Here is a 26,892-nt window from a genome sequence, read left to right as displayed (position 1 = left end):
CATGTAGCAGTGCTGTTGTATTTGATATGGTCACGTTGAGTTCAACTGTGCATATCTGTAGCTATATAATGTATACATTCACTTGATTAACACAAATTGTTGCAGAGAGTCACATTCACGCAGAACATATATAAAATATATTAATCACACACACTAATCACTTTTCAGCATAATTACATTTATTTTATATAATAAACGTGCTAATACTTACAGTGCTGTCCAAAGTAATGGAGCCAATGCTCATGCTCAGTGTTTTCAGGTTTTGGGTCATGAACTGCAGGAAAGATCCAGTATTTTCAGGAACAGTTAATTCAGACTACTGCATTATGAGAAACATGCCCATAATGCCTGTGTGTGCGTGTGTTAGGAAAAAGTCGACAGATCCCATGCTGTACAGAAAAGTTCAATACTTACAGCTTACCAGCGGTCCTCTGACATGAACCATACATTTTAAACCATATACAGGTCCTTCTCAAAAAATTAGCATATTGTGATAAAGTTCATTATTTTCCATAATGTAATGATAAAAATTAAACTTTCATATATTTTAGATTCATTGCACACCAACTGAAATATTTCAGGTCTTTTATTGTTTTAATACTGATGATTTTGGCATACAGCTCATGAAAACCCAAAATTCCTATCTAAAAAAATTAGCATATTTCATCCGACCAATAAAAGAAGTGTTTTTAATACAAAAAAAAGTCAACCTTCAAATAATTATGTTCAGTTATGCACTCAATACTTGGTCGGGAATCCTTTTGCAGAAATGACTGCTTCAATGCGGCGTGGCATGGAGGCAATCAGCCTGTGGCACTGCTGAGGTATTATGGAGGCCCAGGATGCTTCGATAGCGGCCTTAAGCTCATCCAGAGTGTTGGGTCTTGCGTCTCTCAACTTTCTCTTCACAATATCCCACAGATTCTCTACGGGGTTCAGGTCAGGAGAGTTGGCAGGCCAATTGAGCACAGTAATACCATGGTCAGTAAACCATTTACCAGTGGTTTTGGCACTGTGAGCAGGTGCCAGGTCGTGCTGAAAAATGAAATCTTCATCTCCATAAAGCTTTTCAGCAGATGGAAGCATGAAGTGCTCCAAAATCTCCTGATAGCTAGCTGCATTGACCCTGCCCTTGATAAAACACAGTGGACCAACACCAGCAGCTGACATGGCACCCCAGACCATCATTCCTTCTCCCCAGTCTTCCTCCAGACTCTGGCACCTTGATTTCCGAATGACATGCAAAATTTGCTTTCATCCGAAAAAAGTACTTTGGACCACTGAGCAACAGTCCAGTGCTGCTTCTCTGTAGCCCAGGTCAGGCGCTTCTGCCGCTGTTTCTGGTTCAAAAGTGGCTTGACCTGGGGAATGCGGGGATGTTTCTACTCCAGACTCAGTCCACTGCTTCCGCAGGTCCCCCAAGGTCTGGAATCGGTCCTTCTCCACAATCTCCCTCAGGGTCCGGTCACCTGTTCTCGTTGTGCAGCGTTTTTTGCCACACTTTTTCCTTCCCACAGACTTCCCACTGAGGTGCCTTGATAAAGCACTCTGGGAACAGCCTATTTGTTCAGAAATTTCTTTCTGTGTCTTACCCTCTTGCTTGAGGGTGTCAATGATGGCCTTCTGGACAGCAGTCAGGTCGGCAGTCTTACCCATGATTGCGGTTTTGAGTAATGAAACAGGCTGGGAGTTTTTAAAAGCCTCAGGAATCTTTTGCAGGCGTTTAGAGTTAATTAGTTGATTCAGATGATTAGGTTAATAGCTCGTTTAGAGACCCTTTTCATGATATGCTAATTTTTTGAGATAGGAATTTTGGGTTTTCATGAGCTGTATGCCAAAATCATCAGTATTAAAACAATAAAAGACCTGAAATATTTCAGTTGGTGTGCAATGAATCTAAAATATATGAAAGTTTAATTTTTATCATTACATTATGGAAAATAATGAACTTTATCACAATATGCTAATTTTTTGAGAAGGACCTGTAGCTTTAACTACAGCACTGGATGTTTTCAATATCATATGGGCAGCACATTGACTTAATAAAACATCTTGAAAGCTAGTGTATAAAAAAACTGACAGTGTAAAATTAACAGCAGATACTGTAGGATCACTGCATACAATAATATGATGTGAGCACAGACATGTGCTCTGCATACTATAAAGCCATCATGTAGATTTATGAGTGTGTTTTTAATCTGCCTCAGTACTGCTGTGGACGTGTAACAACAGTATATGAAGCCCTTACCTGCAGATTCACCAGAGCTCATCCGACTCAATTTATTGCCTGTGTTTGGCAGTGAGTGGCTAGTGTCTGAACACAAACAGTGAAGACAGGGCCTTAGGTCACATTTAACATAATAATGTCATGATTAGTATTATTTAATACTGTATGTGTTTATAGACATTCATCAAAAATGTAAAAGCAGATTTAGTCTTTATATCAGCTTAGCTCACGGTATGCTATGCTGTTATGTTATATTAGATGTTGTAACATGATTCTGATACCTGTTGGTCTCCTGGTGCCAGAGAACAAATCAGGTCGTGCGTACACAGGGTGCGGCCAATCTTTTCTTGCAAATGCTAAATAGAGAGATTGAGAAACTTCTTGCAATGTATCAAATAAAGACATCCAAAAAATCTTTAGCTGGGGCGTCCATGTTACAAGCACTCATTTAAATGTTAGTGTGAGAGTACATGGTGTCGTCACTCACCTGGTGTACCTTGTTTGCATTGGCTATTATAGAGATTCTCTACTATGAATATGATCTAAAGTATGAAAGTTAACCTCTAACTTAAGGTATTAGTCATGGCGGGACATATTGATGGGATCAGCCTTTTCTTTTTTTTATAGTCAAAAGGCTTTAGTTCATGTCAAATAATTTTGTGCTGGCTAGTTGGTTACAGGTGCTATAAGGATGAGGAACATTCTCATTCTAGAGAGCGTTTGACTCAATCTCGTCAAGTGCAGATGAATCATCAATTTGTTGGCAAATTTTTTTCAATAGAGAAAGATGGTCCATTTTAAATGCATATTTTAATTTGTCTGCTCATTTTATTCGTTATTTTTATTTATAATTTTTTGTAACAAGTTTGTTGACTTTTTAAATACACTAATTTATAGATGACCTCAAGGGTTACAGACATGGACTAAAAGCCACAAAACTCAAATTTAGATTTCATGGTGTCTTCAAAAAAGGCAATTTATTTATTTACATTTGCATAGCACCTTTTTTACATACTATACATTTAAGTGAACTAATGATAAAGTAGATACTATCTTTAAATGCTGCTAAATCAAGGCGACAATAAAATGAACTCTCAGTTGGTTCAATATTAAGGGTTCGAGAGAAATATAATTACTTAGCTTCTTAACTTTGAAATCCTATGGTGAGTAAAACCACTCAATACTGTGAATATTGGTCATTTGAAAACAGGTCAGCTTTCCCCGATTACTCCAGATGCTCAAAGATAAGCTGAATGAGATTTGATATGTATCAGCACACATGCAAAGACACAAACATGCTGACAGACGCTGTCTGCAGATACTTACAGGGATTAGACTGCTGCGCATGCTGGTTCCTCTCAGACTGCGACTGCACGCGACTCAAAGCTGTTTAACAATGTGAAACAGATGCAAACCAGATCTGAGAGTCGATGTCTGCTCCGCAGCTGTCACCTGAATGAATGTTGAATTGAATGAATGAATCATGCAAACCTGAGGCCGAGGGAACTTGCGGCTGTCTCCGGATCGCAGTGCCCATGTCTGGCCTGTGCACACCTGCCATCAAATTACAAAGATGTTGAAGACAAATGAACATTTTGAAAAGAAAACAATGCCATGAAACCCAAAAGTATAATACTCTGTCTGAAAACGTTATATCTATATTTTATAAGACAAGTGCGTGGAGTTATTTAATCAGTATATGGCTAAAATTATAAACATTGGCTAGTCTTTGCCCAGAGGCTCCCCCAGCTGTGTTTTGCCCAGAGAAACATGTTATTGCTCAGATGTTGCTCATTCATTGTGAAGGTGACTTAATGGAGTTATGGTTCATTGGGGGTCCAAGTGATGAAACCCTATATATTAGTTAGAGATGCACCGATTGCAATTTTCATGGCCGATTCAGATTTCCGATTTTTTTACAAGTGTGACCTGCCGATACCGATTTTTTCAGATTTCCTTTCTAAGAACTATTATTGACTGCATATACAAACAAAATCTACCTTTCTTCAATGCTAAATTTTATTTTCATAATAAAATAAATTATTAAACATTACAATTTCCCCCAAACTGCACTAAGTTACAGGATCTTCTCTCACTTAAACAACTCTCAAAATAAAGTGCTCTGTGACTGGAAAGAGGTAGAAATAACAATTAACTGCAAATGAGTTGCTTTATATAACAGATGTCATTTTCCACTATTTTTATAAACTGACCTTTTTCTCTTTATTACTCGTCTAACAAAACAATTCCAAAGATTACAAGCCTATGAACAAAACTGACGTGTCCAATACGCTCAACATTGAGATTAAGCTTACGTTAGATGTACAAATATCAGTTGTGAAACTGATTGCTGCTTCAGGATCGGCTTGTAACCATACCTGTAAACACTCCCGGTTTTCCCAGGAGTCTCCCGTATTTCACACCCATCTCCTGCCCCTCTCCCGTTTTGTTATTTCTCCCGGAAAACTCCCATCATTTGTATGGCCCAAACCTCTTTATATGAATAATCACATCAGTTGCCAGATCTTGTATGAAACGCATCCTTCTAACACAATCACACATCATACAAATGTCTAATAATTTGTGACCTCAACCTGACAACCAAAACCCAGCTGCTCTGTTGATATTTGCGCAGTTATTAGATGCGGGAAGTTGAATCAAGAATCATTGGTAGATTGGAGTAGAAGACTATAAAAAAAAAATATATATATATATATATATATATATATATATATATATATATACACATACATACACATATATATATCTATATATACACACACACACACGTACATTTAACAACAGCTGGACGGAAGAATTTAATTTAATATCCCGAAGCCATATCAACAATACCTTTTGCAATGTGTGTCGCACTGATTTTCGGACACAGTATTTTCGCTGCTCATACCAAGAAAAGATAGGAGACGCTGCTGACTTGTGGCTGGCTCTGAGTTCTGGCTAGCTTTAGCCGCTTTCCTTTTTTAGCTTCTTTTTTTAAAATGGGCCTTTTCAGCTGAGTGATGGTGTTTTAAGTGTCTAAATTAGGTTTGTTGTTCCGAACGTTATTGTGGGTGTTCCCCCACAGTTTACTTTAGCCTTACAATCATTACAAATTGCGAACTTTATGTATTCTTCACAGTGATGATCTTCCACGTCAATGACATGTTTACATGCAGCTGTGACGTTATTGCCTGCACCGCTGGCAACAAAACGGACTGGCTTGGAATCGGAAAGACGTGAGGCTGACCGGCCGGTCACCGGTCCGGGCCAAGCATGCGGAAAATTGGCTGATTCCGGTCCCTGGCCGGTCGATCGGTGCATCTCTAATATTAGTCCTGATTTTATTATTATTATCTGGGCGTCAGAGACCGTAATTTGTAAAGGTCCCCAAACTTGGCAGGGTGGTCCCAAATCCAAATCACTATTCAGGTGCACACACACAAACACACATCTCTGGTGGTACTATAATAGTATGTACATATAAGTTTTCGCTAAAAACTCCAGAACAATATGTGCTTCTGTCGCTCTCTACACGTTGTGTCGGAGAAGCGACACTAGGGGTCTTTCTTGAGCGCCGATATATGCCTCTGATCTATGAAAAAAGGCCAATGAGAAGTTGGCAGATGGTATTTGCATACCCCACCCCCGGACATATAGGTATTTAAGCGGGCAAATACGGGAGTTCATTCAGAAAATGTCTTCGGAGCCGATGGTCGTGGATGCAGTGTGCTGCGAGTCACACACCAGTTCCTGTTTAATCCTCTGACGCTCTGCATGCTGTTGGATTCGACGGCGCATAACAGCGGCTTTCTCCTTCCTTGCACGGCTGTGCATTGTTGCCCCTGGGTGCTTCGAAAAGACGTCCTCTTCAGGACACGTCTTTTTAAAGACGATATTTCCGCCCCTGTGTAGTTTATGGATGCGGTTGATTTCTCCCCACCTCTGACGGTCATGAAAACTGCCTCGCATACCTGGGTCGCGATCACACGCAGGCAGCGTTTTTATGAATGGTCTATGTTTTCAGTACGAGAACATAGCCATGACAGCATTGCGGTCACAGCTTTCTCTTGTAGTGAGAAAAAGCCACTTCAGCCGCCCCCCGCGCCTCGCCTCCTTCCTACGGGATTGGGGCAGGCGCCACGGGTGATGAAGACGATTTGGGTATAATGACGGGCTCCATTTCACCGGGTAAAATCCCCTCGAAACCCCCCCGCCTCCCAGGCCCGCTTGCTTGTTTCCATCCGAGCTCGGGATGAGCATTCTCTACAATGGGTTATGTTTTCAATGTGAGAACAGTCGCGGCAGCGTTGCAATCTCTGCTTTCTCTTGTAGTGAGAGAAAGCCACTTCAGCCGCTACCCCACGCCTCACCTCCTTCCTACGGGATTGGGGCAGGCGCCGCGGGCGATGAAGACGATTTGGGGAGAATAACGGGACGTTTTCGCCGGGTATCCCCTTGAAACCTCCCGCCTCCCCGGCACGCTTGCTTGCTTCCCCCGAGCTCGGGATGAGTGCGGTCCGCTTAACGGCCAGCCGTCCGGTCCCTTGAGCTCCCGGACATTGAATGACGACATTGCTGCATCGGAGAGCGTCACAGCGGCGTCTGATGCAGATAACTCGCCTGAGCCGCCACCTTCGGGCCTGCTTGCCCAGTCTGAGCCTGACGCACGGAGGTCCACTATGCTTCCCCGGGATTAATTGGTTCCTCATGTTCGCCGCTCACAGCCGTGCCCCACCGGTTCCTTTCTTCCCAGACGTGCATGACGAGCTGAGTAAGCTGAGCTTCCTCGCTCCTCCACTCTTGCTACCCTCAGTGGTAGAACGGTCCCAGACCGCTTCCCCCTGCACACCATGGCCCCCTCCTGCAAGGCTAAGGCACTTCAAAATTTGCACTTGGGTAGTCCTCTTCTTGACATGCCGCAGGAACTACACTCGAACAGGCGATGGCCACCCTCGTGGTCCGGAAATGTAACACATGGACTGGACCTGGTCGCAGTACAGGAGGTAGACAAAGCACGCTTTCTCAAACGCTCTTGTCTCCCAGCTCCTTCCATTCAGCGACACCACTTGACGACTCCACCCAGCAATCTTCAGCAGTGAAGAAAGAGACGGAGGCTATTTCACACATCTTGCCCTGCCGGAAACCTGCCACCACGGGCCATACCCTGTCTGCTAGCCGAGGGCGTCCTCCTGTGGCTTTCTATAAAGAAAGAAAGTGTTGCTCCGCCTCAACAAACAAGAGTGGGCCCAGCTCTCAGCCCCAGCGTCGAGCTCCCCGCAGAAGTTGGACGCCCCTAATCTCACGGACCCCCTCGAGGACCCGGAAGGCTCCCAGGCGCTCCTGAGATGACCGACCCAGAGACCGAGACGTTAGCTCCGGAGCTGGTAAGACCCCTCTGTTCCCCGGTGGGGGACCGGGAGGAGAATCTTTTTGTTGAATTCATTTAACTGGCTGCACCCCCTAACGGGGACTGCGGTACTCACATTCTCAATAATAGAGCTATTTCCTTTTGTCTCTGGGTCACCTGGCCCGCAAATGCCGTTCTCACGGCACTTTGCCGCCAGATCTCAACAGTCCCGGCTCCCTGAACGTGGTACCTCCACCCTCAGCCCCACGACTGTTCCCCGGCCGGCCGGTTCAGACGAGTCTAGAGGACGCCAACATCGGACCTCCTCCTCAGTCAGGAACCCGCCCCCTGCCGGGCGTGCAGAGCAAGGTAAGTGCTTCGAGTTTGTTCTCAGCAAAGCCTCGGGACGCACCACGGCCATATTACCTGTTCCGCCCCGCTGCAAAGCCCCGCCAGGTAAGTCCAAAATACTCGTCCCCTTGGTGCCCCTAGCACGGAGTTTAGAGAAGTGGCTTTCACTGCCCAACCCTTCACGCTGGCTGCACCGGACCATTCGACTCTGTTACATAATTCAGCCCCTTCGTGGGCATCCGTTTTTAAGAAGTGTATGGCGAACATGCCAAATCCCTGCGCACGGAAATCGGCTCTCTTTTACTCAAAGATGCGATAGAGCCTGTCCCTCCAACCGAAATGAAGAAGAGTTTCTACAGCTTACGACCGATCTTGGACTTGCGAGTTTTCAACCGGGCTCTGTTCAAACTCCCGTTCAAAATGCTCACCCAGAAACAGATTCTGACTGGTGTCCGGCATCTAGATTGGTTTGCAGCGGTAGACCTGAAGGACGCGTACTTTCACGTTTCGATTCTGCCACGACACCGACCCTTTCTACGGTTCGTGTTCGATGGCCAGGTGTATCAGTACAAAGACCTCCCTTTCGGCCTGTCTCTGTTCCCTCGCGTCTTCACGAAAGTCGCAGAGGCAGCCCTTGCCCCACTCCGAGAAGCCGGCATCCTGGGAAAAGAGCAAGCTCGCCCCGGTTCAGAGCATCTCTTTTCTCAGCATGGAGTTAGACAATGTCAGCATGTCTCTCCAACGAGCGTGCACAGTCGGTGCTGAAATGCCTCTCTTCCTTCAAGCCAGGCACTATGGTCCCTTTAAAATGTTTCCAAAGGCTCCTGGTGTATATGGCATCCTCCGCGGCGGTCGCGCCACTACGGGTGCTCCACAGGCTTTAGGCCTCCTACGTGGACTCCCCCTGTGTGTAATCTCCGCGGTACTGTCCCCTCACAAGTGGACTCCCGTGTCTCCCTTAGGCAGTTCCAGCTGCCTCGGTCGCCGTGCTGTAGCAACTCCCCCATCTACGAGGCTGGATCTACCACCGCGCCAACTTTCCCACATAGGTCCTAAACAGCCATGTGATGTATTCGCCACCTTTACCTTCCCTGCAGGGTAGGTGTGGTCTCCACAGGGTCTTCTCCCCCTGAAAGAATAGGAAACTGGGTAAGACCCCCTTCCCTTAATGCATGTAAGGGCCCCGGCCGTAATTGCACTATGCGAGAAACAGAGAAAAGAGGCCCAGCCAGGCTTGTCCCGTTCCCAGGTTGGCAAGCATCACCTTGTTCCCCTCACTAGGATAACCAGAAGGATTCTGATGACTTTAATGGGGCATTGGGGAAGGGTACGTGCAGCCTGATACAGCTCGTCGCGCTTGCACGTAAGAATACCTGCCCGCTTCTGTATCAGCAGTTCACGTACACGGCCCAGTGCATGGCATGATTTAAGTGGGACCCCTAGTGTCGCTTCTCCGACACAATGTGGAGAGAGAGACAGAAGGGGAATGTCTAGGTTACGTATGTAACCTCCGTTCCCCGATGGAGGGAACGAGACGTTTTGTCTTCCCCGCCATGTTGCTGAGCCGAGCCACTGTTGTGGCCGGACCATTTCCGGCTCCTCATAAAAATCCTGAATGAACTCGCGTATTTGCCCGCTTAAATACCCGTATGTCCTGGGGCGGGGTATGCAAATACCGTCTGCCAACTTCTCATTGGCCTTTTTTTATAGATCAGAGGCATATATCGGCGCTCAAGAGACCCCTAGTGTCGCTTCTCCGACACAACGTCTCGTTCCCTCCATCGGGGAACGGAGGTTACATACGTAACCTAGAAGATTTCCATCTATAACTGTTTCTGACATTTTAAATTTTTTGAAAACCCTACTTTTTGGAACAAATCCTAGGCCATATTTTTTCTAATTTGCACCAAATTTGGTATACATCTACAGACTCACCTGACAAAAGTTATCAAAATAATTTATATCCATCAAAGCACTTCAGCGTTATAAGCCAATAAATAATGTGGGCATGGCTAATTTTCACTTACAAAACTTGGCAAAATTTGACAAGGACATTGAGGATGTACGTCAAATTTTATCCACTTACATGTTGTAAAAATTAGGCTGTATACCAAATTTTGTGAGAATCGACCATGTTTGTTAAACAAAATGGTGCTAAAATAAGCACATTTATATATGCCAATAAATTATTTGGGGTGGCCCATAAAGACTAATTGGCCTGTATCTTTTGATTGCAATATAAACATTTAAATGATATATATATATATATATATTATATTATTATTATTTATTTTTTTTAAAAACCCTGATCCTCATGGACAACAGAACATTCTGAGGGCACATGCAACATTGAATCAATTCCAGATGCCTGGGGTTGCTAAGAATGAAAAAAAAAAAAAATCATAATGTGCAACTGTGTTTAAAACAATTTAAATTTGACACCAAAACAATTGTCCATGGGATTCATATGATGGATTCTATCAAATTTGGCTATTTTGGTCATGTTCTATTCACATTTATATGGACCCTGATACTTGCAGCTAAATTAAAATTTTCAACATTGTTTCAGATGTTTCTCCTAAAATTCCTTAGGAGAATGTTGATAGCATAGGTCAGATAATTTGCTCTTTTAGAGAATTGATGAGAAATGTTTCAGTTTATTGTCACATCTCTGACTTTAGATTGCAGAGCACAGATTCTTCTTAAACTCAAGAGGAGGCTCATGTGAAATTACTGTGGTCTGGGATTACCTTTTTGGGAATAGTCTGCAGTAATTACAGACACATACTGTACATGTATAAGTGAGGGATAAGTATGAGTGAGGGAGGACAACAGCAAATGAGTGTATGACAGATGAACTCCTGTAGCTCAAGACAGAATCACCAGCAAAACTCTCAAACAACACACTGTAATCACTGTTCACTGTAATTATGAGTAATGTGGAGAAGCTAAAAAACAAAAGTACAGCAAACATCACAGGATGAGAACACATTGTGGAAGTAATATGAGTGTGGTTTACCTGTGCTTGTGCGGGATGAAAATCTATTGGCATAGATGGAGCTGCCTCTAAATGCTTTAGACAGATGTGATGGTTAGCGTTCAGGTCTTAGTTACTAACAGAGGAAGTAAAGAATACAGACTGTGGCTGGGTTTCCCGATAACATTGCAACTTAAGCTTTTACGATCATCTTAACTAATGGCGCTCATTATTTTACGATGGAGTAACGCCTGTTTCCCAAACCAGCACGTAGATTTTTGGCTGGAAACTGAACAAATACACACAGAACAGGATTAAAATGACGGGCATCTGTATTGAACTACTCATAGACCTGTCTAAATATTAATAAATGATCTGGTTAGAGTTCAAGGCACTATGTACTTATAATCTTACTGCCATTATGCATCAGGCAATTTGTTACTGCCTTGTAAAAATACTATAAGCGAGCTGATTTGAAACCATTGGAGGGAGGAGGCGGCGGAGGAGGAAGAAGAGAAAAAGGGAATCTCTCTTCCTCCAATCTCTTTTTTAAACCAAATTTTATTTATTAGGAATATTTATTTAACTTTTAAACTGCATGGTCACATTACATTACTCATGTCTTCTTAAATAATCTGTTTAAAAAGAACATGTTGTCTTTTATCAAAAAAAACAATATAATGTTATACTGTATTACGTGTCTTGTAAATTTAGACCTATCAATTCGCATGTGCAGGCGGCAGAGTCTGCCTATTGATTTCATAGCGATATTTTCAACAAATGTTATCCTCTGATAAACAATGGCTTTCCCATGATCACCATATATTAATACAATTTATTTAAAGTCCCATTGTATTTGATAAACAGTGAAAGATGCCAGAAAGATATGTTTAAATTGTACTTAATGGACTAATGAGCGGTTCAAGAGCATTCGTTTACGAACGTTTTTACAAACTACTTCGATAACTATGCTTCCCCGTCTGTCGCTCACTTCGACGTTGTGTCGAAGAAGCAATACTAGGGGTCTTTCTTGAGCTCCAAATATGCTTCTGATCTATGTAAAAAGGCCAATGGGAATTAGGTAGACAGTATTTGCATACCCCGCCCCGGACATACGGGTATAAAAGTGGAGAAATACGTCGAGTTCATTCAGAAATTTTTTCCGGAGCCGATGGTCGTGTTGCATTCAGCTGCGAGTCACACACCTGTTCCAGTTTCCTCTGACATTTTGCCTGCTGTTGGATCTATGGCGCACTTCAGCGCCTTTCTCTATTCTCTGCACGGCAGTGCAGTTTGCCCCTGGGCAAAAACTTAAAGAGTTTCTATAAAAGAGGGATTTCTCTGAAAGAGTTATTATCTCTAAAAGAGCAATACGCAGCTGGCATTGAACGTCCTTTTCAGGACGCTGCATTGGAGAGCGCGGAGTCTGACACTGATGACTCCCCTGGGCTGCCGCCTTCGGGCCAGCACGCCCAGGCTGAGGCTGACACACAGATGTCCGACATGCTTGCCCGGGCCACCACCAGCATGGGGCTGGACTGGAACCCTCCGTCCTCCCCACAGCCATCATGGTTGGATGACTGGCGCCGCTCACTGCCGTGCCCCCCCGGTCCAGTTTTTCCCGGAAGTGCATGATGAGCTGACGTCTGCATGGAGGGCACCACTCTCCACACAACACAAAGCAATTCGCTCATCCGCTCTCGCTACCCTCGACGGCGGAGCGGCTTACTGGTACAAGGTGATTCCTCAGGTAGATAGGGCTGTTGCACTCCACCTGTGTCCCGAAAACCCTACCACCTGGCGGGGTCTCCCTGTACTCCCCTCCAAGGCCTGTAGGACAACGTCGTCACTGACGGCCAAAGCCCACAGCATCGCCGGACATGCCGCTTCTGTCCTGCATGCCATGGCCCTCCTGCAAGTCTACCAGGCCAAGGCACTCAAAGATCTGCATGGGGGTAGCCCTGATCCCGACGTGCTGCAGGAACTGCGCTCAGCAACCGATCTCACCCTCAGAGCCACGAAGGTCACAGCGCAGTCACTCGGGCAGGCAATGGCCACACTCGTGGTCCAGGAACATCATCTGTGGCTGAACTTGGTCGAGATGCAACGCCCCCTCCCAGTTCGGCCTCTTCGGCGACACCATCAAGGACATTGTCCAGCAGTTCTCCACGGTGAAGAAACAGACGGAGGCCATATCGCATATCCTGCCCCGCCGCAAGCCTGCCGCCATGGGCCATGCCCCATCTGCTCGCCGAGGGCTTCCTCCTGTGGCAAAGAAATGCCCTGCTCCGCCTCAACCCAGGCCCAGCTCTCAGCCTACGCGTCGAGCACCCCGCAGGAAGTCGACGCCCCCCGTCTCACGGACCCACTCGAGGACCCGTAAGGCTCCCAGGTGCTCCTGAGATGGTCGACCCAAGGATGAAGACGTTAGCTCCGGAGCGGGTAAGCAGACCGCTCTGTCCCCCGGTGGAGGGCCGGGAATGGAATCTTGTGTTGAATTTATTTTGAATTTATTTCATTTGTGGGTACCCCCCCAACACGGGGCTGTATAATCGTCCCTTTGGTGCCCCTAGCACGGAGCTTGGATGCTTGGCTTTCAATTCCCAGACCATTCGACTAGGTTACGCAATTCAGTTTGCCAGGCCCCCGCCCCCCTTCGCGGGCATCCGCTTCTCTGCAGTACACGGCGAACATGCCAAACCCCTGCTCATGGAAATCGCTACTCTTTTACTCAAAGACGCGATAGAGCCTGTCCCTCCAACCGAGATGAAGAAGGGTTTCTACAGCCCTTCATTGTACCAGAGAAAGGCGGCAGCTTACCACTGATCTTGGACTTGCTAGTTTTCAACCGGGCCTTGCACAAACTCCCGTTCAAAATGCTCACGCAAAAACACTTCATAACTTGCATCCGTCATCTAAATTGGTTCGTAGCGGAAGACCTGAAGGATGCGTACTTTCACGTCTCAATTCTGCCTCGACACCGACCCTTCCTACAGTTCGCGTTCCACGGCCAAGCATATCAGTACAAAGTCCTCCCCTTCGGTATGTCTATAAGCCGGCATACGCATACTCAATTACCTCGACGACTGGCTCATACTGGCCCACTCATTGAGTTACTATGCACTCACAGAGACCAGGTGCTCAGGCACCTCAGTCGTTTGGGGCTTCAGGTCAACCGAGAAAAGAGCAAACTCGGTTCAGAGTATCTCTTTTCTCTGCATGGAGTTAGACTCAGTCCCAATGTTAGCGCGTCTCTCCAACGAGCATGCGCAGTCAGTGCTGGACTGCTTCGCCACCTTCAGGCCAGGCACAACGGCCCCTTTAAAACTTTTTCAGAGGCTCCTGAGGCATATGGCATCCTCTGTGGTGGTCGAGCTGCTGGGGTTGATGCATATGAGACCGCTTCAGCACTGGCTTCAGATTCGAGTCCTGAGACGAGCATGGCACCACGGCATGCACCGGGTAACAATCACCCCCGCCTGCTGCCAAACATTCAAACCCTGGACAGACCTCTGCTTTTTATGGGTAGGAGTGCCCCTGCAGCAGGTGTCCCGACGCGTCCTGGTCATGACCGACGCCTCCAGATCGGGTTGGGCTGATCTGGCCATAGGAAAGGGGCCCATCAATTGCCTAGAGATGCTGACTGTTTTTTTTGCCCTGCGGAAGTTTCTCCCGTTAGTTCGAGACAAACATGTACTAATCAGCTCAGACAGCACCACCGTACATAAATCGCCAATTTGGCGTACGCTCCCGCCACATGTCGCAACTCGCCGTCGTCTCCTCCTTTGGAGCCAGCAGTGACTCAAGTCGCTGCGCGCCACTCACATCCCGGGCTGAAGACCCACAGAGGTGGGTTAGGTCAGTGCTCCTATTCCTGCAGGAGAGGGTTGGATGGGAGGCTGTCCCCTTCCACCTTGAAGGTGTATGTTGCTGCTATTGTGGCTCACCATGACGCAGTAGACGGCAAGTCTTTGGGTAAGCACGACTTAATCATCAGGTTCCTAAGTTCCCGGAGGTTAAATCCTTCCTGGCCAAGCCTGTTACCCTTCTGGGATCTCTCAGTGGTCCTCACGGGCCTTCAGAGACCCCTTCGAGCCGCTAGAATCAGTTGGACTCAGGGCCATCTCTCTAAAGACTGCCCTGGTGATTGCCAGGGGGGAGGCAGACCCAGCCCCTTCGTTGCTGTGTTCGGTACGTGCTTTGCGTACCTACTTGGACCGCACGTAGAGCTTTAGACGTTCTGAGCAGCTCTTTGTCTGCTTTGGTGGACAGTGGAAAGGGAACGCTGTCTCCAAACAGAGGCTTTCCCACTGGGTAGTGGACGCCATTTCATTGGTCTATCACACCCAGGCCGTGCCCCCCCCTTGCTGGTCCGAACACACTCAACAAGGAGTGTTGTGTCCTCGTGGGCACTGGCCAGGGGCACCTCCCTGGCAGACATATGTAGAACAGTGGGTTGGCAACACCTAATACATTTGCGAGATTTTACAATCTCAGGTTTGAGTCAGTATCGTCCCGTGTTTTCTCAGGTTCGAGCCGGTAGAACTCGGTAACACGCTGATGGACTGGCCGGGTGGATCGCTTGCACCTAGCGGCCATTTCCCTCAGTTTAGGTAAAACTGTGCGCTTTCTCTCCCAGGAGATTCCGTATATTCGGATCCCTGGATGATTCCTCCCTAGCCCTGTGGATCCGCAATTTGGCAGAGGAATTCGCTGACCCAATCCACTGCGGGTTCTCAAATCTACCCTGTACTGGAATAGGTGCTCCACAGGTCGGGACTCATGCTTGGACTCCTCCTGTGTGTATTTTCTGCGGTACGGTCCCCTTGCGATTGGACCCGCGTCTCCCTTAGGCAGTTCCAGCTGCCCCCCCAGTCGCTTTTCCACCTGAAAGAATAGGAAACTGGGTAAGACCCCCTTCCCACGATGAGTGTTAGGGCCCCAGCCATTTGGCTCTATGCGAGAAACATGGAGAGAAAAGAGGCCTGGCTAGGCTCCGCCCGTTCCCAGGTTGGAAAGTGTTTCCTTGTTCCCCTGCTTAGTGTAACCAAAAGGGCATTGGGGAAGGGTACATGCAGTCTGACACAACTGGTCACCTTTGCGCGTAAAATACCTGCCCGCTCTTGTGTCAGCAGTACACGTAAACGGCTCAACGCATGGCATGATTTGAATTGGACCCCTAGTGTCTCTTCTTCGACACAACGTCGAAGTGAGCGACAGACGGGGAACGTCTAAGTTATGGATGTAACCTCCGTTCCCTGATGGAGGGAACGAGACGTTGTGTCCTCCCGGCCACGTCGCTGAGCCGAGCCACTGTAGTGGCCGGACCATTTCCAGCTCCTCGGAAAATTCCTGAATGAACTCAACGTATTTCTCCGCTTTTATACCTGTATGTCCGGGCCGGGGTATGCAAATACTGTCTGCCTAATTCCCATTGGCCTTTTTTCATAGATCAGAAGCATATTCGGTGCTCAAGAGAGACCCCTAGTGTCGCTTCTTCGACAAAACGTCTCGTTCCCTCCATCAGAGAACGGAGGTTACATCCATAACCTAGGCGTTTTGGAAAACGTGCCTTAGAGTACTTACTACTTACGTTACGTTATACTTAGTGCTTTGGGAAACCCAGCCAGTATCAAATCCAGACTTACCTTGAGCAGGACCCTTTCCTTGGGAGCTCTGAGACTGTCCTACAGCCAGTGTTTAAAAAGAATATAGACACTGAGACACTGGATACAACTGATATTCTATTTTTCCTTTTTTTATGAAGCTGTCACAATAACCTTAAAGTCAACATGAAATCAAAATGGACTTGGTCTTATTGTGCACGATTCATCGGTGCATGTTATTCGAAGGATAAATGTGGCTGTGTAATCTTTCATCAAAATGTGCTAACTTGCTCCACCTCAGAAACATACAATTGTTCAGCTGACATTTCAACCAACAACTTCTGGCAATGATTCTGCCGCATCCTAAAAATGCGTGTTTATGGTGCAAGACCAGTGGGGCTCAACGTAATCAAAGCAAGACACTCCAAAAACATCCATCTGTCGCATGTAGACAAACACTGAAAAATAACGCAGATGGAACGTCTCCTGTGAAAAGTTGATGAACTCAATTGCAAAATGTATTGTTGTCCAGAGTAACCAGTAAGACATACAGTATTTTGTATTGTCTAATTTAGGGGTTGACAACCTATTGCACGTGGAGGGGTAATCAGTGGCACACCAGCAATGGCGAGAGAGGAGTAGACTATTTTATATATTTAAATTCCACACCTGCATTCCAAATCTACATCTTGATTTAATCCTTCCTCGTGATCAAGCAGCATGTTTCCATGAGCTGAATGGGAGACTAAACAAAAAGTAAAAATGTGACGAGACTCCAGTATACCCAACAGACTCGTGCAGTGCTGGCAAGCCATTTGTTCATCACGAGCCAGCAGCGCTTCACTTCCGGTTAATTACGCTAGTAAATTCATTATTTATTATGAATTATTATACAGAATCATTATTTATTGTAGATAGTATATTTATAATTATTTTACGTATTATATATTAAAATCATCTTAATTTGGGGGTCTTTTCCAGCAAATAATGATATATGTTATTTTAATCGATTGACATACTTAATAAATTCACATTCACAATTTTTGCATGTTCAACTTAATGTTTCACTCCAAAATCATCATATTACAGAATTGAAGTATTTATTTTAGAATTTCGTTTCATGCTGACTTTAAAGTTAGTTATATTAAATAAAATAAAAAAATTATTGATAGGCCAAGCACCTCCTATACCCCCCAAATGTTACAAAAGTATCTCAAGCAAAGAATAAATAAATATTTAGCATTTAAAGAACCAAATGTAAACGCCCACAACAGGCTGTTAGAAACCCCCATATAGCCCTGAATAAAATTGCTCAACATTAGCCAGCAGCCTCGAGAACACAGCCATTCACGAACAAGAACCACATGAGTGTTGCTTTAACATGCTGCTGGACTTACGTGCTACAGAGCGGAAGTACGGGTGACTGCTGCCTGGATCACACAGAGAGAATTTGTTTTAGAAAGGTAGAGGAATAGGGAGGGAACCTGTGACCAGTTGCACCAGTCATGCATACATTACAACTCAGGAGAGTTATACAAGGAGGTGCATAAATGATCAATGTGTCATTATATTAAACACTTATGCATGCCCAGTTTTAACACTAACATAAAAATTACATATCACTTTTTGTTTGTGTATTAGTATTATTAAATAAATTACTAAATTAATTTAAGATAAAGTTAGCACAGAGTATGTATTATTTTCATGTTTATATGTACCATTTTTGCACCTTCCGCTTTTGAATTTCTTAAATTGTGGAGGGCAAAGCAGCACTTGATGCTGGCATTGAGTGGAGTGTTGACGCCCCGATGTGAGTCATGTGGAAGCTGCTTAAACCGTGTGTTAAGAACAAATGGTGCAACCAAATTAAGTACACCATTAGGTACACACTAAGTAGTCAGTTAGACCTTAGTGTGTCCCAATTTAAGTAAGACCTTATGGACAGCTGGTGCAACCCTACCCTGAACTGTATCTTTATACAAAAACAAACATATTCTTTCACTTGGTTAAAGCAGTGGTTCTCAATTTTGTTTCGTTCACCCCCTGTGTTCCTCACACTTCTAGAAGCACTGATTAAAGCATCGTATGTACAACCGCCAGGCTCACCTGCCTCACGGATTTTATGAACAGTGACCCGCGGTTTGGCTGATGTGGTGGTGGGCGGGGCTGTGGTGGGTGTGGTCACAGGAGTGGTGGTGGGTGAGGCTGTGGTTTTCGTGGTGGTGGTTGGCTCTGGAGTGGAGGTCATGTGCCACACTGTGGAGTCTGAAAGAGCTTTAGAAACATGGACAGATGATGAGACATCAACCATCCAATAACTTCTGCTAACTACAGTCTGTGTTTACAGGAAGATTTTGTGTTGCAGATCATATCGGGTCCTAATTCAACCAATGTCATATAAAAGCACTGACCTGTTTTCACTGTGGTGGGCCTTGAGGGGGTGTAGTCCAGGCTGGAGGGATAGTTTACCCCTTTCTTTGGTTTTCCCACTGACACACACAACCAAAATCATGAGAAATCAATACAAGATATTCATCAAACAGTGGAAGATTTCAGAATTTCTTTTTTTCATGACAGTGGCACCAAGTTACACCAGTTTATCATTAGTGACATTAACTGAACACAATGTGATATGTTGAAAATATGGCTACCACAGAAAAGTTATTGGGCAGGATGTTTCTCATTATTTAATTTTGATTACTTTGTCACTTTATTGCCATATGGAGACAGTTAAAAGAATAACTTCTGTTGTTTTGCAGCAGTGATCAGAATAATGTCTAATTTACCTGAGACAGAAAAGGACTCTCTCCAGCTGGTTAAGGACAGTGATCGCACCCCGTTGGCAAAGCTGCCTTTGTAGGACACCTGACTGGGCATCTTTGTCACAATTACCTTTCCTCCAGAGTTACTGATGACCCCACTGGCAACACAAAAACAGCAAACACATGTGAGATATTTATGTGGGTTATGTATTTACTGAGGATCAGGGGCTGAATTCACAAAACATTCTTAAGAAGAAATTTCATCTTAACCATTTTCATCTTAATTTCTAACTTAAGAAAAAAGTTACGAATATTTTGTATTCCCTGAAAAAAAATTATTCAGATCTTTTTTCTTAAGAATATTCTAAAAAAAAAAAAAAAAAAGAAAGCAACATTCAATTCTCGAAACAAATGTTAGTAAAAATCATCGTAAATAAGATCTTTAAGTTAGGACAACCTCACAGTTGTCTTAAATCCTAAAAGGTAAGATGTTTAATGAATTTACAGTGTTAAGTCGCAATAGGCTTTTTACATAGAAATTTGATTTTAGACGTGATATCAATCTTCCCAATGAGAACGTTTTCCTTGCAGTCATTTCCTCAACAATAGCATCAAGCTCTTGTCTACTGAAGTTTTTGTTTCTTTTCTTTTCCTCCATGTCAAATGAAAAGTTATCAAATGGTTAGCAATGGTTGACTGTTAATGTCATAATGTCTAACACATCTCATACGTTCAAAGAAATGATCGCGAGGTTCTTACTACTTTAAAAAAGATTAGTAGATACATTTAGCATTGCAATTTACCAGTGTTGAAGTATTGAATTTGTTGTAGGCTCTCACGAGCAGGCTGATCAGACAATGTCAAAGCCTGTCTTTTTATTCTTAAGAAAATATTTGAAAATGTATTTTTCAAGAATTCTACTTGGGAACATTCTTACGAACTTCTTATAATTTATCCTAAGAACTAAATTTTTTTCTTAAGGACATTTTCATGAATCCGGCCCCAGATTGCTTTAATAGGTTAGAGCAAACTGTCAGGTGATGTGGCAGATGACAATGGCAGCACTTTCTAGTAAGCTATCTCTGTATATTGGATAAATTATCAAAAGTAGTGCACAACAGAATCAAAGGCTGTGAATTTGCAAAACTAAGCCCTATAAAAAAAAAAAATGTAAGTCATATTTGAAGACAGAGGTTTACATATACCTAAGCCAAATACATTTAAACTCAGTTTTTCATGATTCCTGACATTTAATGGTAGAAAACATTCCCTGTCTTAGGTCAGTTAGGATCACTACTTTATTTTAAGAATGTGAAATGTCAGAATAATTGTAGACAGAATGATTTATTTCAGCTTTTATTTCTTTCATCACATTCCCAGTGGGTCAGAAGTTTACACACACTTTGTTAGTATTTGGTAGCACTGTCTTAATAAGTTGCTGGAATTTTGGCCCATTCCTCCAGACAGAACTGGTGTAACTATATTTACATTTACATTTTACATTTATTAATTTGGCAGACGCTTTTATCCAAAGTGACTTACAAAAGAGGAAACCAAAAGCGAATCATTTTAAGGAGACAGTGGTACAAAAAGTGCCATACTACAAAGTTTCACTAGCATCAGAATAGTATTCAAAACAGATTAAAGTGCAACAAGAATTATTATTTTTTTTATTTTTTATTTAGTGACTGGTTAAGTGCTCATGGAAAAGATGTGTTATAAGACGTTTTTTAAAGACAGAGAGTGAGTCAGCTTCACGGATGGAGTTGGGAAGGTCATTCCACCAACGTGGTATGATGAAACTGAAAGTCCGGGAAAGTGTTTTGGTGCTTCTTTGTGTTGGTACGACAAGGTGACAATCCTTAGCTGACCGCAGGCTTCTGGTGGGCGTGTAGATCTGCAGAAATGATTTTAGGTATGCTGGAGCAGACCCAGTGAATGTTTTGTATTCCAGCATCAGAGCCTTAAATTTAATACCTGCATCAACCGGCAGCCAGTGGAGAGAGACAAAGAGTGGTGTAACATGCACTCTCTTTGGTTCATTAAAGACCAGACGTGCTGCTGCATTCTGGATCATTTGCAGTGGAGAGAGATAAAGAGTGGCGTAACATGCACTCTCTTTGGTTCATTAAAGACCAGACGTGCTGCTGCATTCTGGATCATTTGCAGTGGAGAGAGATAAAGAGTGGTGTAACATGCACTCTCTTTGGTTCATTAAAGACCAGACGTGCTGCTGCATTCTGGATCATTTGCAGAGGTCTAGTTGCACATGCAGGAAGGCCTGCCATGAGAGTTACAGTAGTCCAGTCTAGTTATGACAAGTGACTGAACAAGCAGTTATGTGGCAGGTTCAGAGAAGTAGTGTCTTATCTTCCTGATATTGTAGAGTGTAAATATACATGATCTTGCAGTCTTTGAGATGTGGTCTGTGAAATTTAGCTTGTTATCAATGGTTACCCCTAGATTTATGACCATTTTGGAAGGCAATACTATAGTTGTACCCAGCTGCATGGTGATGTTGTGTTCAACAGCAGGGTTGGCTGGAAAGTTCGGTCTTGGCTGGGTTGAGTTGCAGGTGGTGTTCCTTCATCCAGGCCGAGATGTCTGCCAGGCAGGCAGCAATTCGAGCAGTCACTGTGGTATCGTTGGGCTGGAAAGACAAGTAGAGTTGCATGTCATCAGCATAGCAGTGGTAAGAGAAACCATGTTACTGAATGATGGGTCCCAGTGAATATAGAGAAGAGATGTGACCCAAGCACTGATCCCTGAAGTACCCCAGTAAGTAATTGATGTGGCTTGGCTACCTCACCTTTCGAGGCTAACTTGAAGGACCTACCTGAGAGATGGGAGTTAAACCAGTCAAGCACAATTCCTGTGATGCCCAGAGTAGAGAGGGTGGAGAGAAGGATCTGATGGTTGACTGTGTCAAAGGCTGCAGAAAGGTCCAGCAGAATCAGAACGGATGATCTGGATTCAGCTTTCACCTGTCTCAGCGACTCAGTGACAAACAGCAGGGCAGTCTCGGTGGAGTGTCCAATTTTGAAGCCTGGCTGATTGTCACCCAGCAGCTTGTTCTGTGAGAGATTGAAAACAGCCCTTTCAAGTGTTTTTGCCATGAATTTTTGTAGGTTTGAAGGCCACCTTGATCGCACATGCCTTTTCAGTTCTGCCCACAAATTTTCTATCGGATTGAGGTCAGTGGTTTGTGATGGCCACTACAATACCTTGACTTTGTTGTCCTTAAGCCATTTTGCCACAACTTTGGAGGTATGCTTGTGGTCATTGTCCATTTGGAGGACCCATTTGCGACTGAACGTTAACTTCCTAGCTGATGTCTTGAAATGTTGCTTCAATATATCCACATAATTTTCCTTCATGATGCCATCTATTTTGAGAAGTGCACCAGTCCCTCCTGCAGCAAAGCACCCCCACAACATGATGCTGCCATCCCCATGCTTCACGGTTGTAATGGTGTTCTTCGGGTTGCAAGCCAATATATATATATTTATATTTCCTTCAAATATAATGGTCATTGTGGTCAAACAGTTACATTGTTTCATTAGACCAGAGGACATTTCTCCACGGTGAAGCAGACGGAGACCATCTCTCACACCATGCCCCGTCTGCTCACCGAGGGCGTCCCCTTGCGGCTAAGAAACACTCTGCTCCGCCTCAACCCGGGCCCAGCTCTCAGCCCCAGCGTCGAGCACTCTGCAGGAAGCGCACGCCCCCTGTCTCACGGACCCCCTCGAGGACCCGGAAGGCTCCCAGGCGCTCCTGAGACAGCTGACCCAGAGTCCAAGACGTTAGCTCCGGAAGTGGTAAGACCGCTCCATCCCCGGTGGAGGGCCGGGAGGAGAATCTTGTGTTATTCCATTTGCCGCACCCCCTAACAAGGGCTGTGGTACCCAAATTCTCAATAAAAGAGCTATTTCCTTTGTCTCTAGGTCACCTGGCCCACAAATTCCGTTCTCACGGCACTTTGCTTCCAGATCTCAACAGTCCCCGGCTTCCTGAACGCGGTACCTCCACCCTCAGCCCCACGACTGTTCCCCGGCCAGCCGGTTCAGACGAGTCCTAAGGACGCCAACATCCGTTTTTCCGCAGTATATGGCGAACATGCCAAATCCCTGCGCAAGGAAATCGCCTCTCTTTTACTCAAAGATGTGATAGAGCCTGTCCCTCCAACCAAAATGAAGGGTTTCTACAGCCCTTACTTCATTGTACCCAAGAAAGGCAGCGGCTTACGACCGATCTTGGACCTGCGAGTTTTCAACCGGTCTGTCCAAACTCCCGTTCAAAATGATCACCCAGAAACAGATTCTGTCTGGTGTCCAGCATCTAGATTGGTTCGCAGCAGTAGAACTGAAGGACGCGTACTTTCACGTCTCGATTCTGCCACGACACCGACCCTTTCTACGGTTTGCGTTCGATGGCCAGGCGTATCAGTACAAAGTCACCCCCTTCGGCCTGTCTCTGTCCCCTCACGTCTTTACGAAAGTCGCAGAGGCAGCCCTTGCCCCGCTCCGAGAAGCCGGCATACGCATACTCAATTACCTAGACGACTGGCTCATCCTGGCCCCCTCGCGAGAGTTACTATGTGCGCACAGTGACCAGGTGCTCAGGCACCTCAGCCGTTTGGGACTTCAGGTCAACTGGGAAAAGAGCAAGCTCGCCCCGGTTCAGAGCATTTCTTTTCTCGGCATGGAGTTAGACTCAGTCTCTATGTCAGCACGTCTCTCCAATGAGCATGCACAGTCGGTGAAACTGAGGAAGATTCTCCTGTTAGTTCGAGACAAACATGTCCTAGTCAGGTCAGACTGCACCACAGTGGTGGCTTACATAAATCGCCACCACAAATCTACCATCGTCTCCTCCTTTGGACTCAAGTTGCTGCGTGCCACTCACATCCCCTCAATGTGATAGCGGACGCACTGTCACGACAACGCTTGCCCAGTCGGTCCAGCTGATCTGGGAGCGGTTCGGCAAGGACCAGGTAGACCTGTTTGCCTCCCAAGAAACCTCCCACTGCCCGCTCTGGTATGCCCGAACAGAGGCTCCCTTCTGGGCAGACGCATTGGCACACAGCTGGCCCACGGGGCTGCACAAGTACGCATTTCCCCCAGTGAGCCTTCTTGCACTGGTGCTGTGCAAGGTCAGGGAGGACGAGGAGCAAATCACCTTGGTGGCCCCCTATTGGCCCACTCGGACTTGGTTCTCGGATCTCACGCTTCTCGCGACAGCCCCTCCCTGGCAAATTCCTTTGAGGAAGGACCTTCTTTCTCAGGGACGGGGCACACTCTGGCACCCGCACCCAGACCTCTGGAACCTCCACGTCTGGCCATTGGACGGGATGCAGAAGATCTAGCCTGTCTACCATCGACCATCGTAGACACAATCAACCAAGCCAGAGCCCCTTCTACCAGGCATCTTTACGCCCTATACTGGCACCTGTTCGCAAATTGGTGTTCTTCCCGGGCTGAAGACCCACAGAGGTGCGCAGTTAGGTCAGTGCTTGTGTTCCTACAGGAGAGGCCCCTCCACCCTCAAGGTGTATGTCGCCGCCATCGGGGCTCACCACGACACAATAGACGGCAAGTCTCTGGGTAAGCACGACTTAATTATCAGGTTCCTAAAAGGTGCCCGGTGGCTAAATCCCTCCCGGCCAAGCCTGTTCCCATCCTGGGATCTTTCGGTGGTCCTCATGGGCTTCCGGACACCCCCCTTCGAGCCTCTAGATTCAGCTGGACTCAGGGCCCTCTCTCCCAAAACGGCCCTGCTGATCCCGCTCGCCTCCATCAAGAGGGTCGGGGACCTGCAAGCGTTCTCTGTCAGCGACACTTGCCTGGAGTTCGGTCCGGAAGACACATACGTGATCCTAAGACCGCGACCGGGTTACATGCCCAAGGTTCCTACCACACCCTTCAGAGATCAGGTAGTGAACCTGCAAGCGCTGCTCCGGGAGGAGGCAGACCCAGTCCTTTCGTTGCTGTGTCCGGTACGTGCTTTGCGTATCTATCTGGACCGCACGCAGAGCTCTAGACATTCTGAGCAGCTCTTTGTCTGCTTCGGGGGACAGCAGAAAGGGAACACTGTCTCCAAACAGAGGCTCACCCACTGGGTTGTCGATGCCATTTCATTGGCTTATCACACCCAGGCCGTGCCCCCCCTCCTTGCGGGTTCGAGCACACTCAACCAGAAGTGTTGCGTCCACATTGGCACTGGCCAGGGGCACCTCCCTAGCAGACATCTATAGAGCAGCAGGGTGGGAAACACCTAACACTTTCGCGAGATTCTACAATCTCCGAGTGTAGTCAGTATTGTCCCGTGTTTTCTCAGGTCCGAGCCCGTAGAACTCGGTAACACTGACGAACTGGCCAGGTGAATCGCTTGCGCCTAGCGCCCTTTCCCTCAGCCGAGGTAAAATAGTGCGCCTTTGTTCCCAGGAGACCCCATCTTTCGAATCCCTGGTTGATTCCTCCCTAGCCCTCATGGGTCCGCAGTTCAGCGGAGGAACTCACCGACCCAAGCCCCTACGGGTACTCAATCTACCCTGTACTGGAATAGGTGCTCCACAGGTTAAGGCCTCCTGTTCGGACTCCCCATATGTGTAATCTCCGCGGTACTGTCCCCTCACGAGCGGACCCCCGTGTCTCCCTTACGCAGTTCCAGCTGCCTCGGTCGCCGTGCTGTAGAAACTCCCCCATCTACGAGGCTGGATCTACCACCGTGCCAACTTTCCCACATAGGTCCTAAATGGCCATGTGATGTATTCACCACCTTTACCTCCCCTGCAGGGTAGGTGTGGTCTCCGTAGGGTCTTCTCCCCCTGAAAGAATAGGAAACTGGGTAAGACCCCCTTCCCTTAATGCATGTAAGGGCCCCGGCCGTAATTGCTCTATGCGAGAAACAGAGAAATGAGGCCCAGCCAGGCTTGGCCCATTCCCAGGTTGGCAAGCATCACCTTGTTCCCCTCACTAGGGTAACCTAAGGGTTCTGATGACTTTTAATGGGGCATTGGGGAAGGGTAGGTGCAGCCTGATACAGCTGGTCGCGTTTGCACGTAAGAATACCTGCCCGCTTCTGTATCAGCAGTTCACGTACACGGCTCAAGTGCATGTCATGATTGAAGTGGGACCCCTAGTGTCGCTTCTCCGACACAATGTGGAAAGAGCAACAGAAGGGGAACGTCTAGGTTACGTATGTAACCTCCGTTCCCCGATGGAGGGAACGAGACGTTGTGTCTTCCCCGCCACGTCGCTGAGCCGAGCCACTGTTGTGGCCGGACCATTTCCGGCTCAGAAAAATCCTGAATGAACTCCCGTATTTGCCCCGCTTAAATACCCGTATGTCCGGGGGCGGGGTATGCAAATACCATCTGCCAACTTCTCATTGGCCTTTTTTCATAGATCAGAGGCATATATCGGCGCTCAAGAGAGACCCCTAGTGTCGCTTCTCCGACACAATGTCTCGTTCCCTCCATCGGGGAAGAGAGGTTACATACGTAACATAGACGACTTCAACTGTGTATATACAGTATATATATATATATGTCATTCTAATTTGACAAGGAATCTGTTCCATTGCCTCTAACAATTAACACTCTGCATGGGTTTTATATA

General features: G+C 46.0%; 1 protein-coding gene across 6 annotated transcripts in view; it reads right to left on the bottom strand.

Annotated features, from left to right (window-relative positions):
• vit (vitrin) overlaps positions 1-26,892 on the bottom strand; it is an 81,172-nt gene that overhangs the window by 16,183 nt on the left and 38,097 nt on the right. Inside the window, exons 5-15 of one of the 6 annotated variants that reach the window (XM_052089799.1) lie at positions 19,295-19,428; positions 18,920-18,997; positions 18,615-18,782; positions 17,906-17,938; positions 16,551-16,589; positions 10,945-10,998; positions 3,719-3,781; positions 3,554-3,613; positions 2,509-2,583; positions 2,249-2,314; positions 212-274 (exon numbers count right to left, since the gene is read on the bottom strand). In XM_052089799.1, coding sequence (XP_051945759.1) covers positions 212-274; positions 2,249-2,314; positions 2,509-2,583; positions 3,554-3,613; positions 3,719-3,781; positions 10,945-10,998; positions 16,551-16,589; positions 17,906-17,938; positions 18,615-18,782; positions 18,920-18,997; positions 19,295-19,428 — 833 coding nt within the window. The remainder of the gene's footprint in view (positions 1-211; positions 275-2,248; positions 2,315-2,508; positions 2,584-3,553; positions 3,614-3,718; positions 3,782-10,944; positions 10,999-16,550; positions 16,590-17,905; positions 17,939-18,614; positions 18,783-18,919; positions 18,998-19,294; positions 19,429-26,892) is intronic. The other 5 variants (XM_052089800.1, XM_052089801.1, XM_052089803.1 and 2 more) reach the window with 5 other exon arrangements.

Source organism: Xyrauchen texanus, chromosome 24 (genome assembly GCF_025860055.1).
Source record: "Xyrauchen texanus isolate HMW12.3.18 chromosome 24, RBS_HiC_50CHRs, whole genome shotgun sequence".
NCBI classification, from domain to species: Eukaryota; Metazoa; Chordata; class Actinopteri; order Cypriniformes; family Catostomidae; genus Xyrauchen; species Xyrauchen texanus.
The sequence above is the reverse complement of the archived record's forward strand: the minus strand, read 5'-3'. Positions and strand labels throughout refer to the sequence as shown.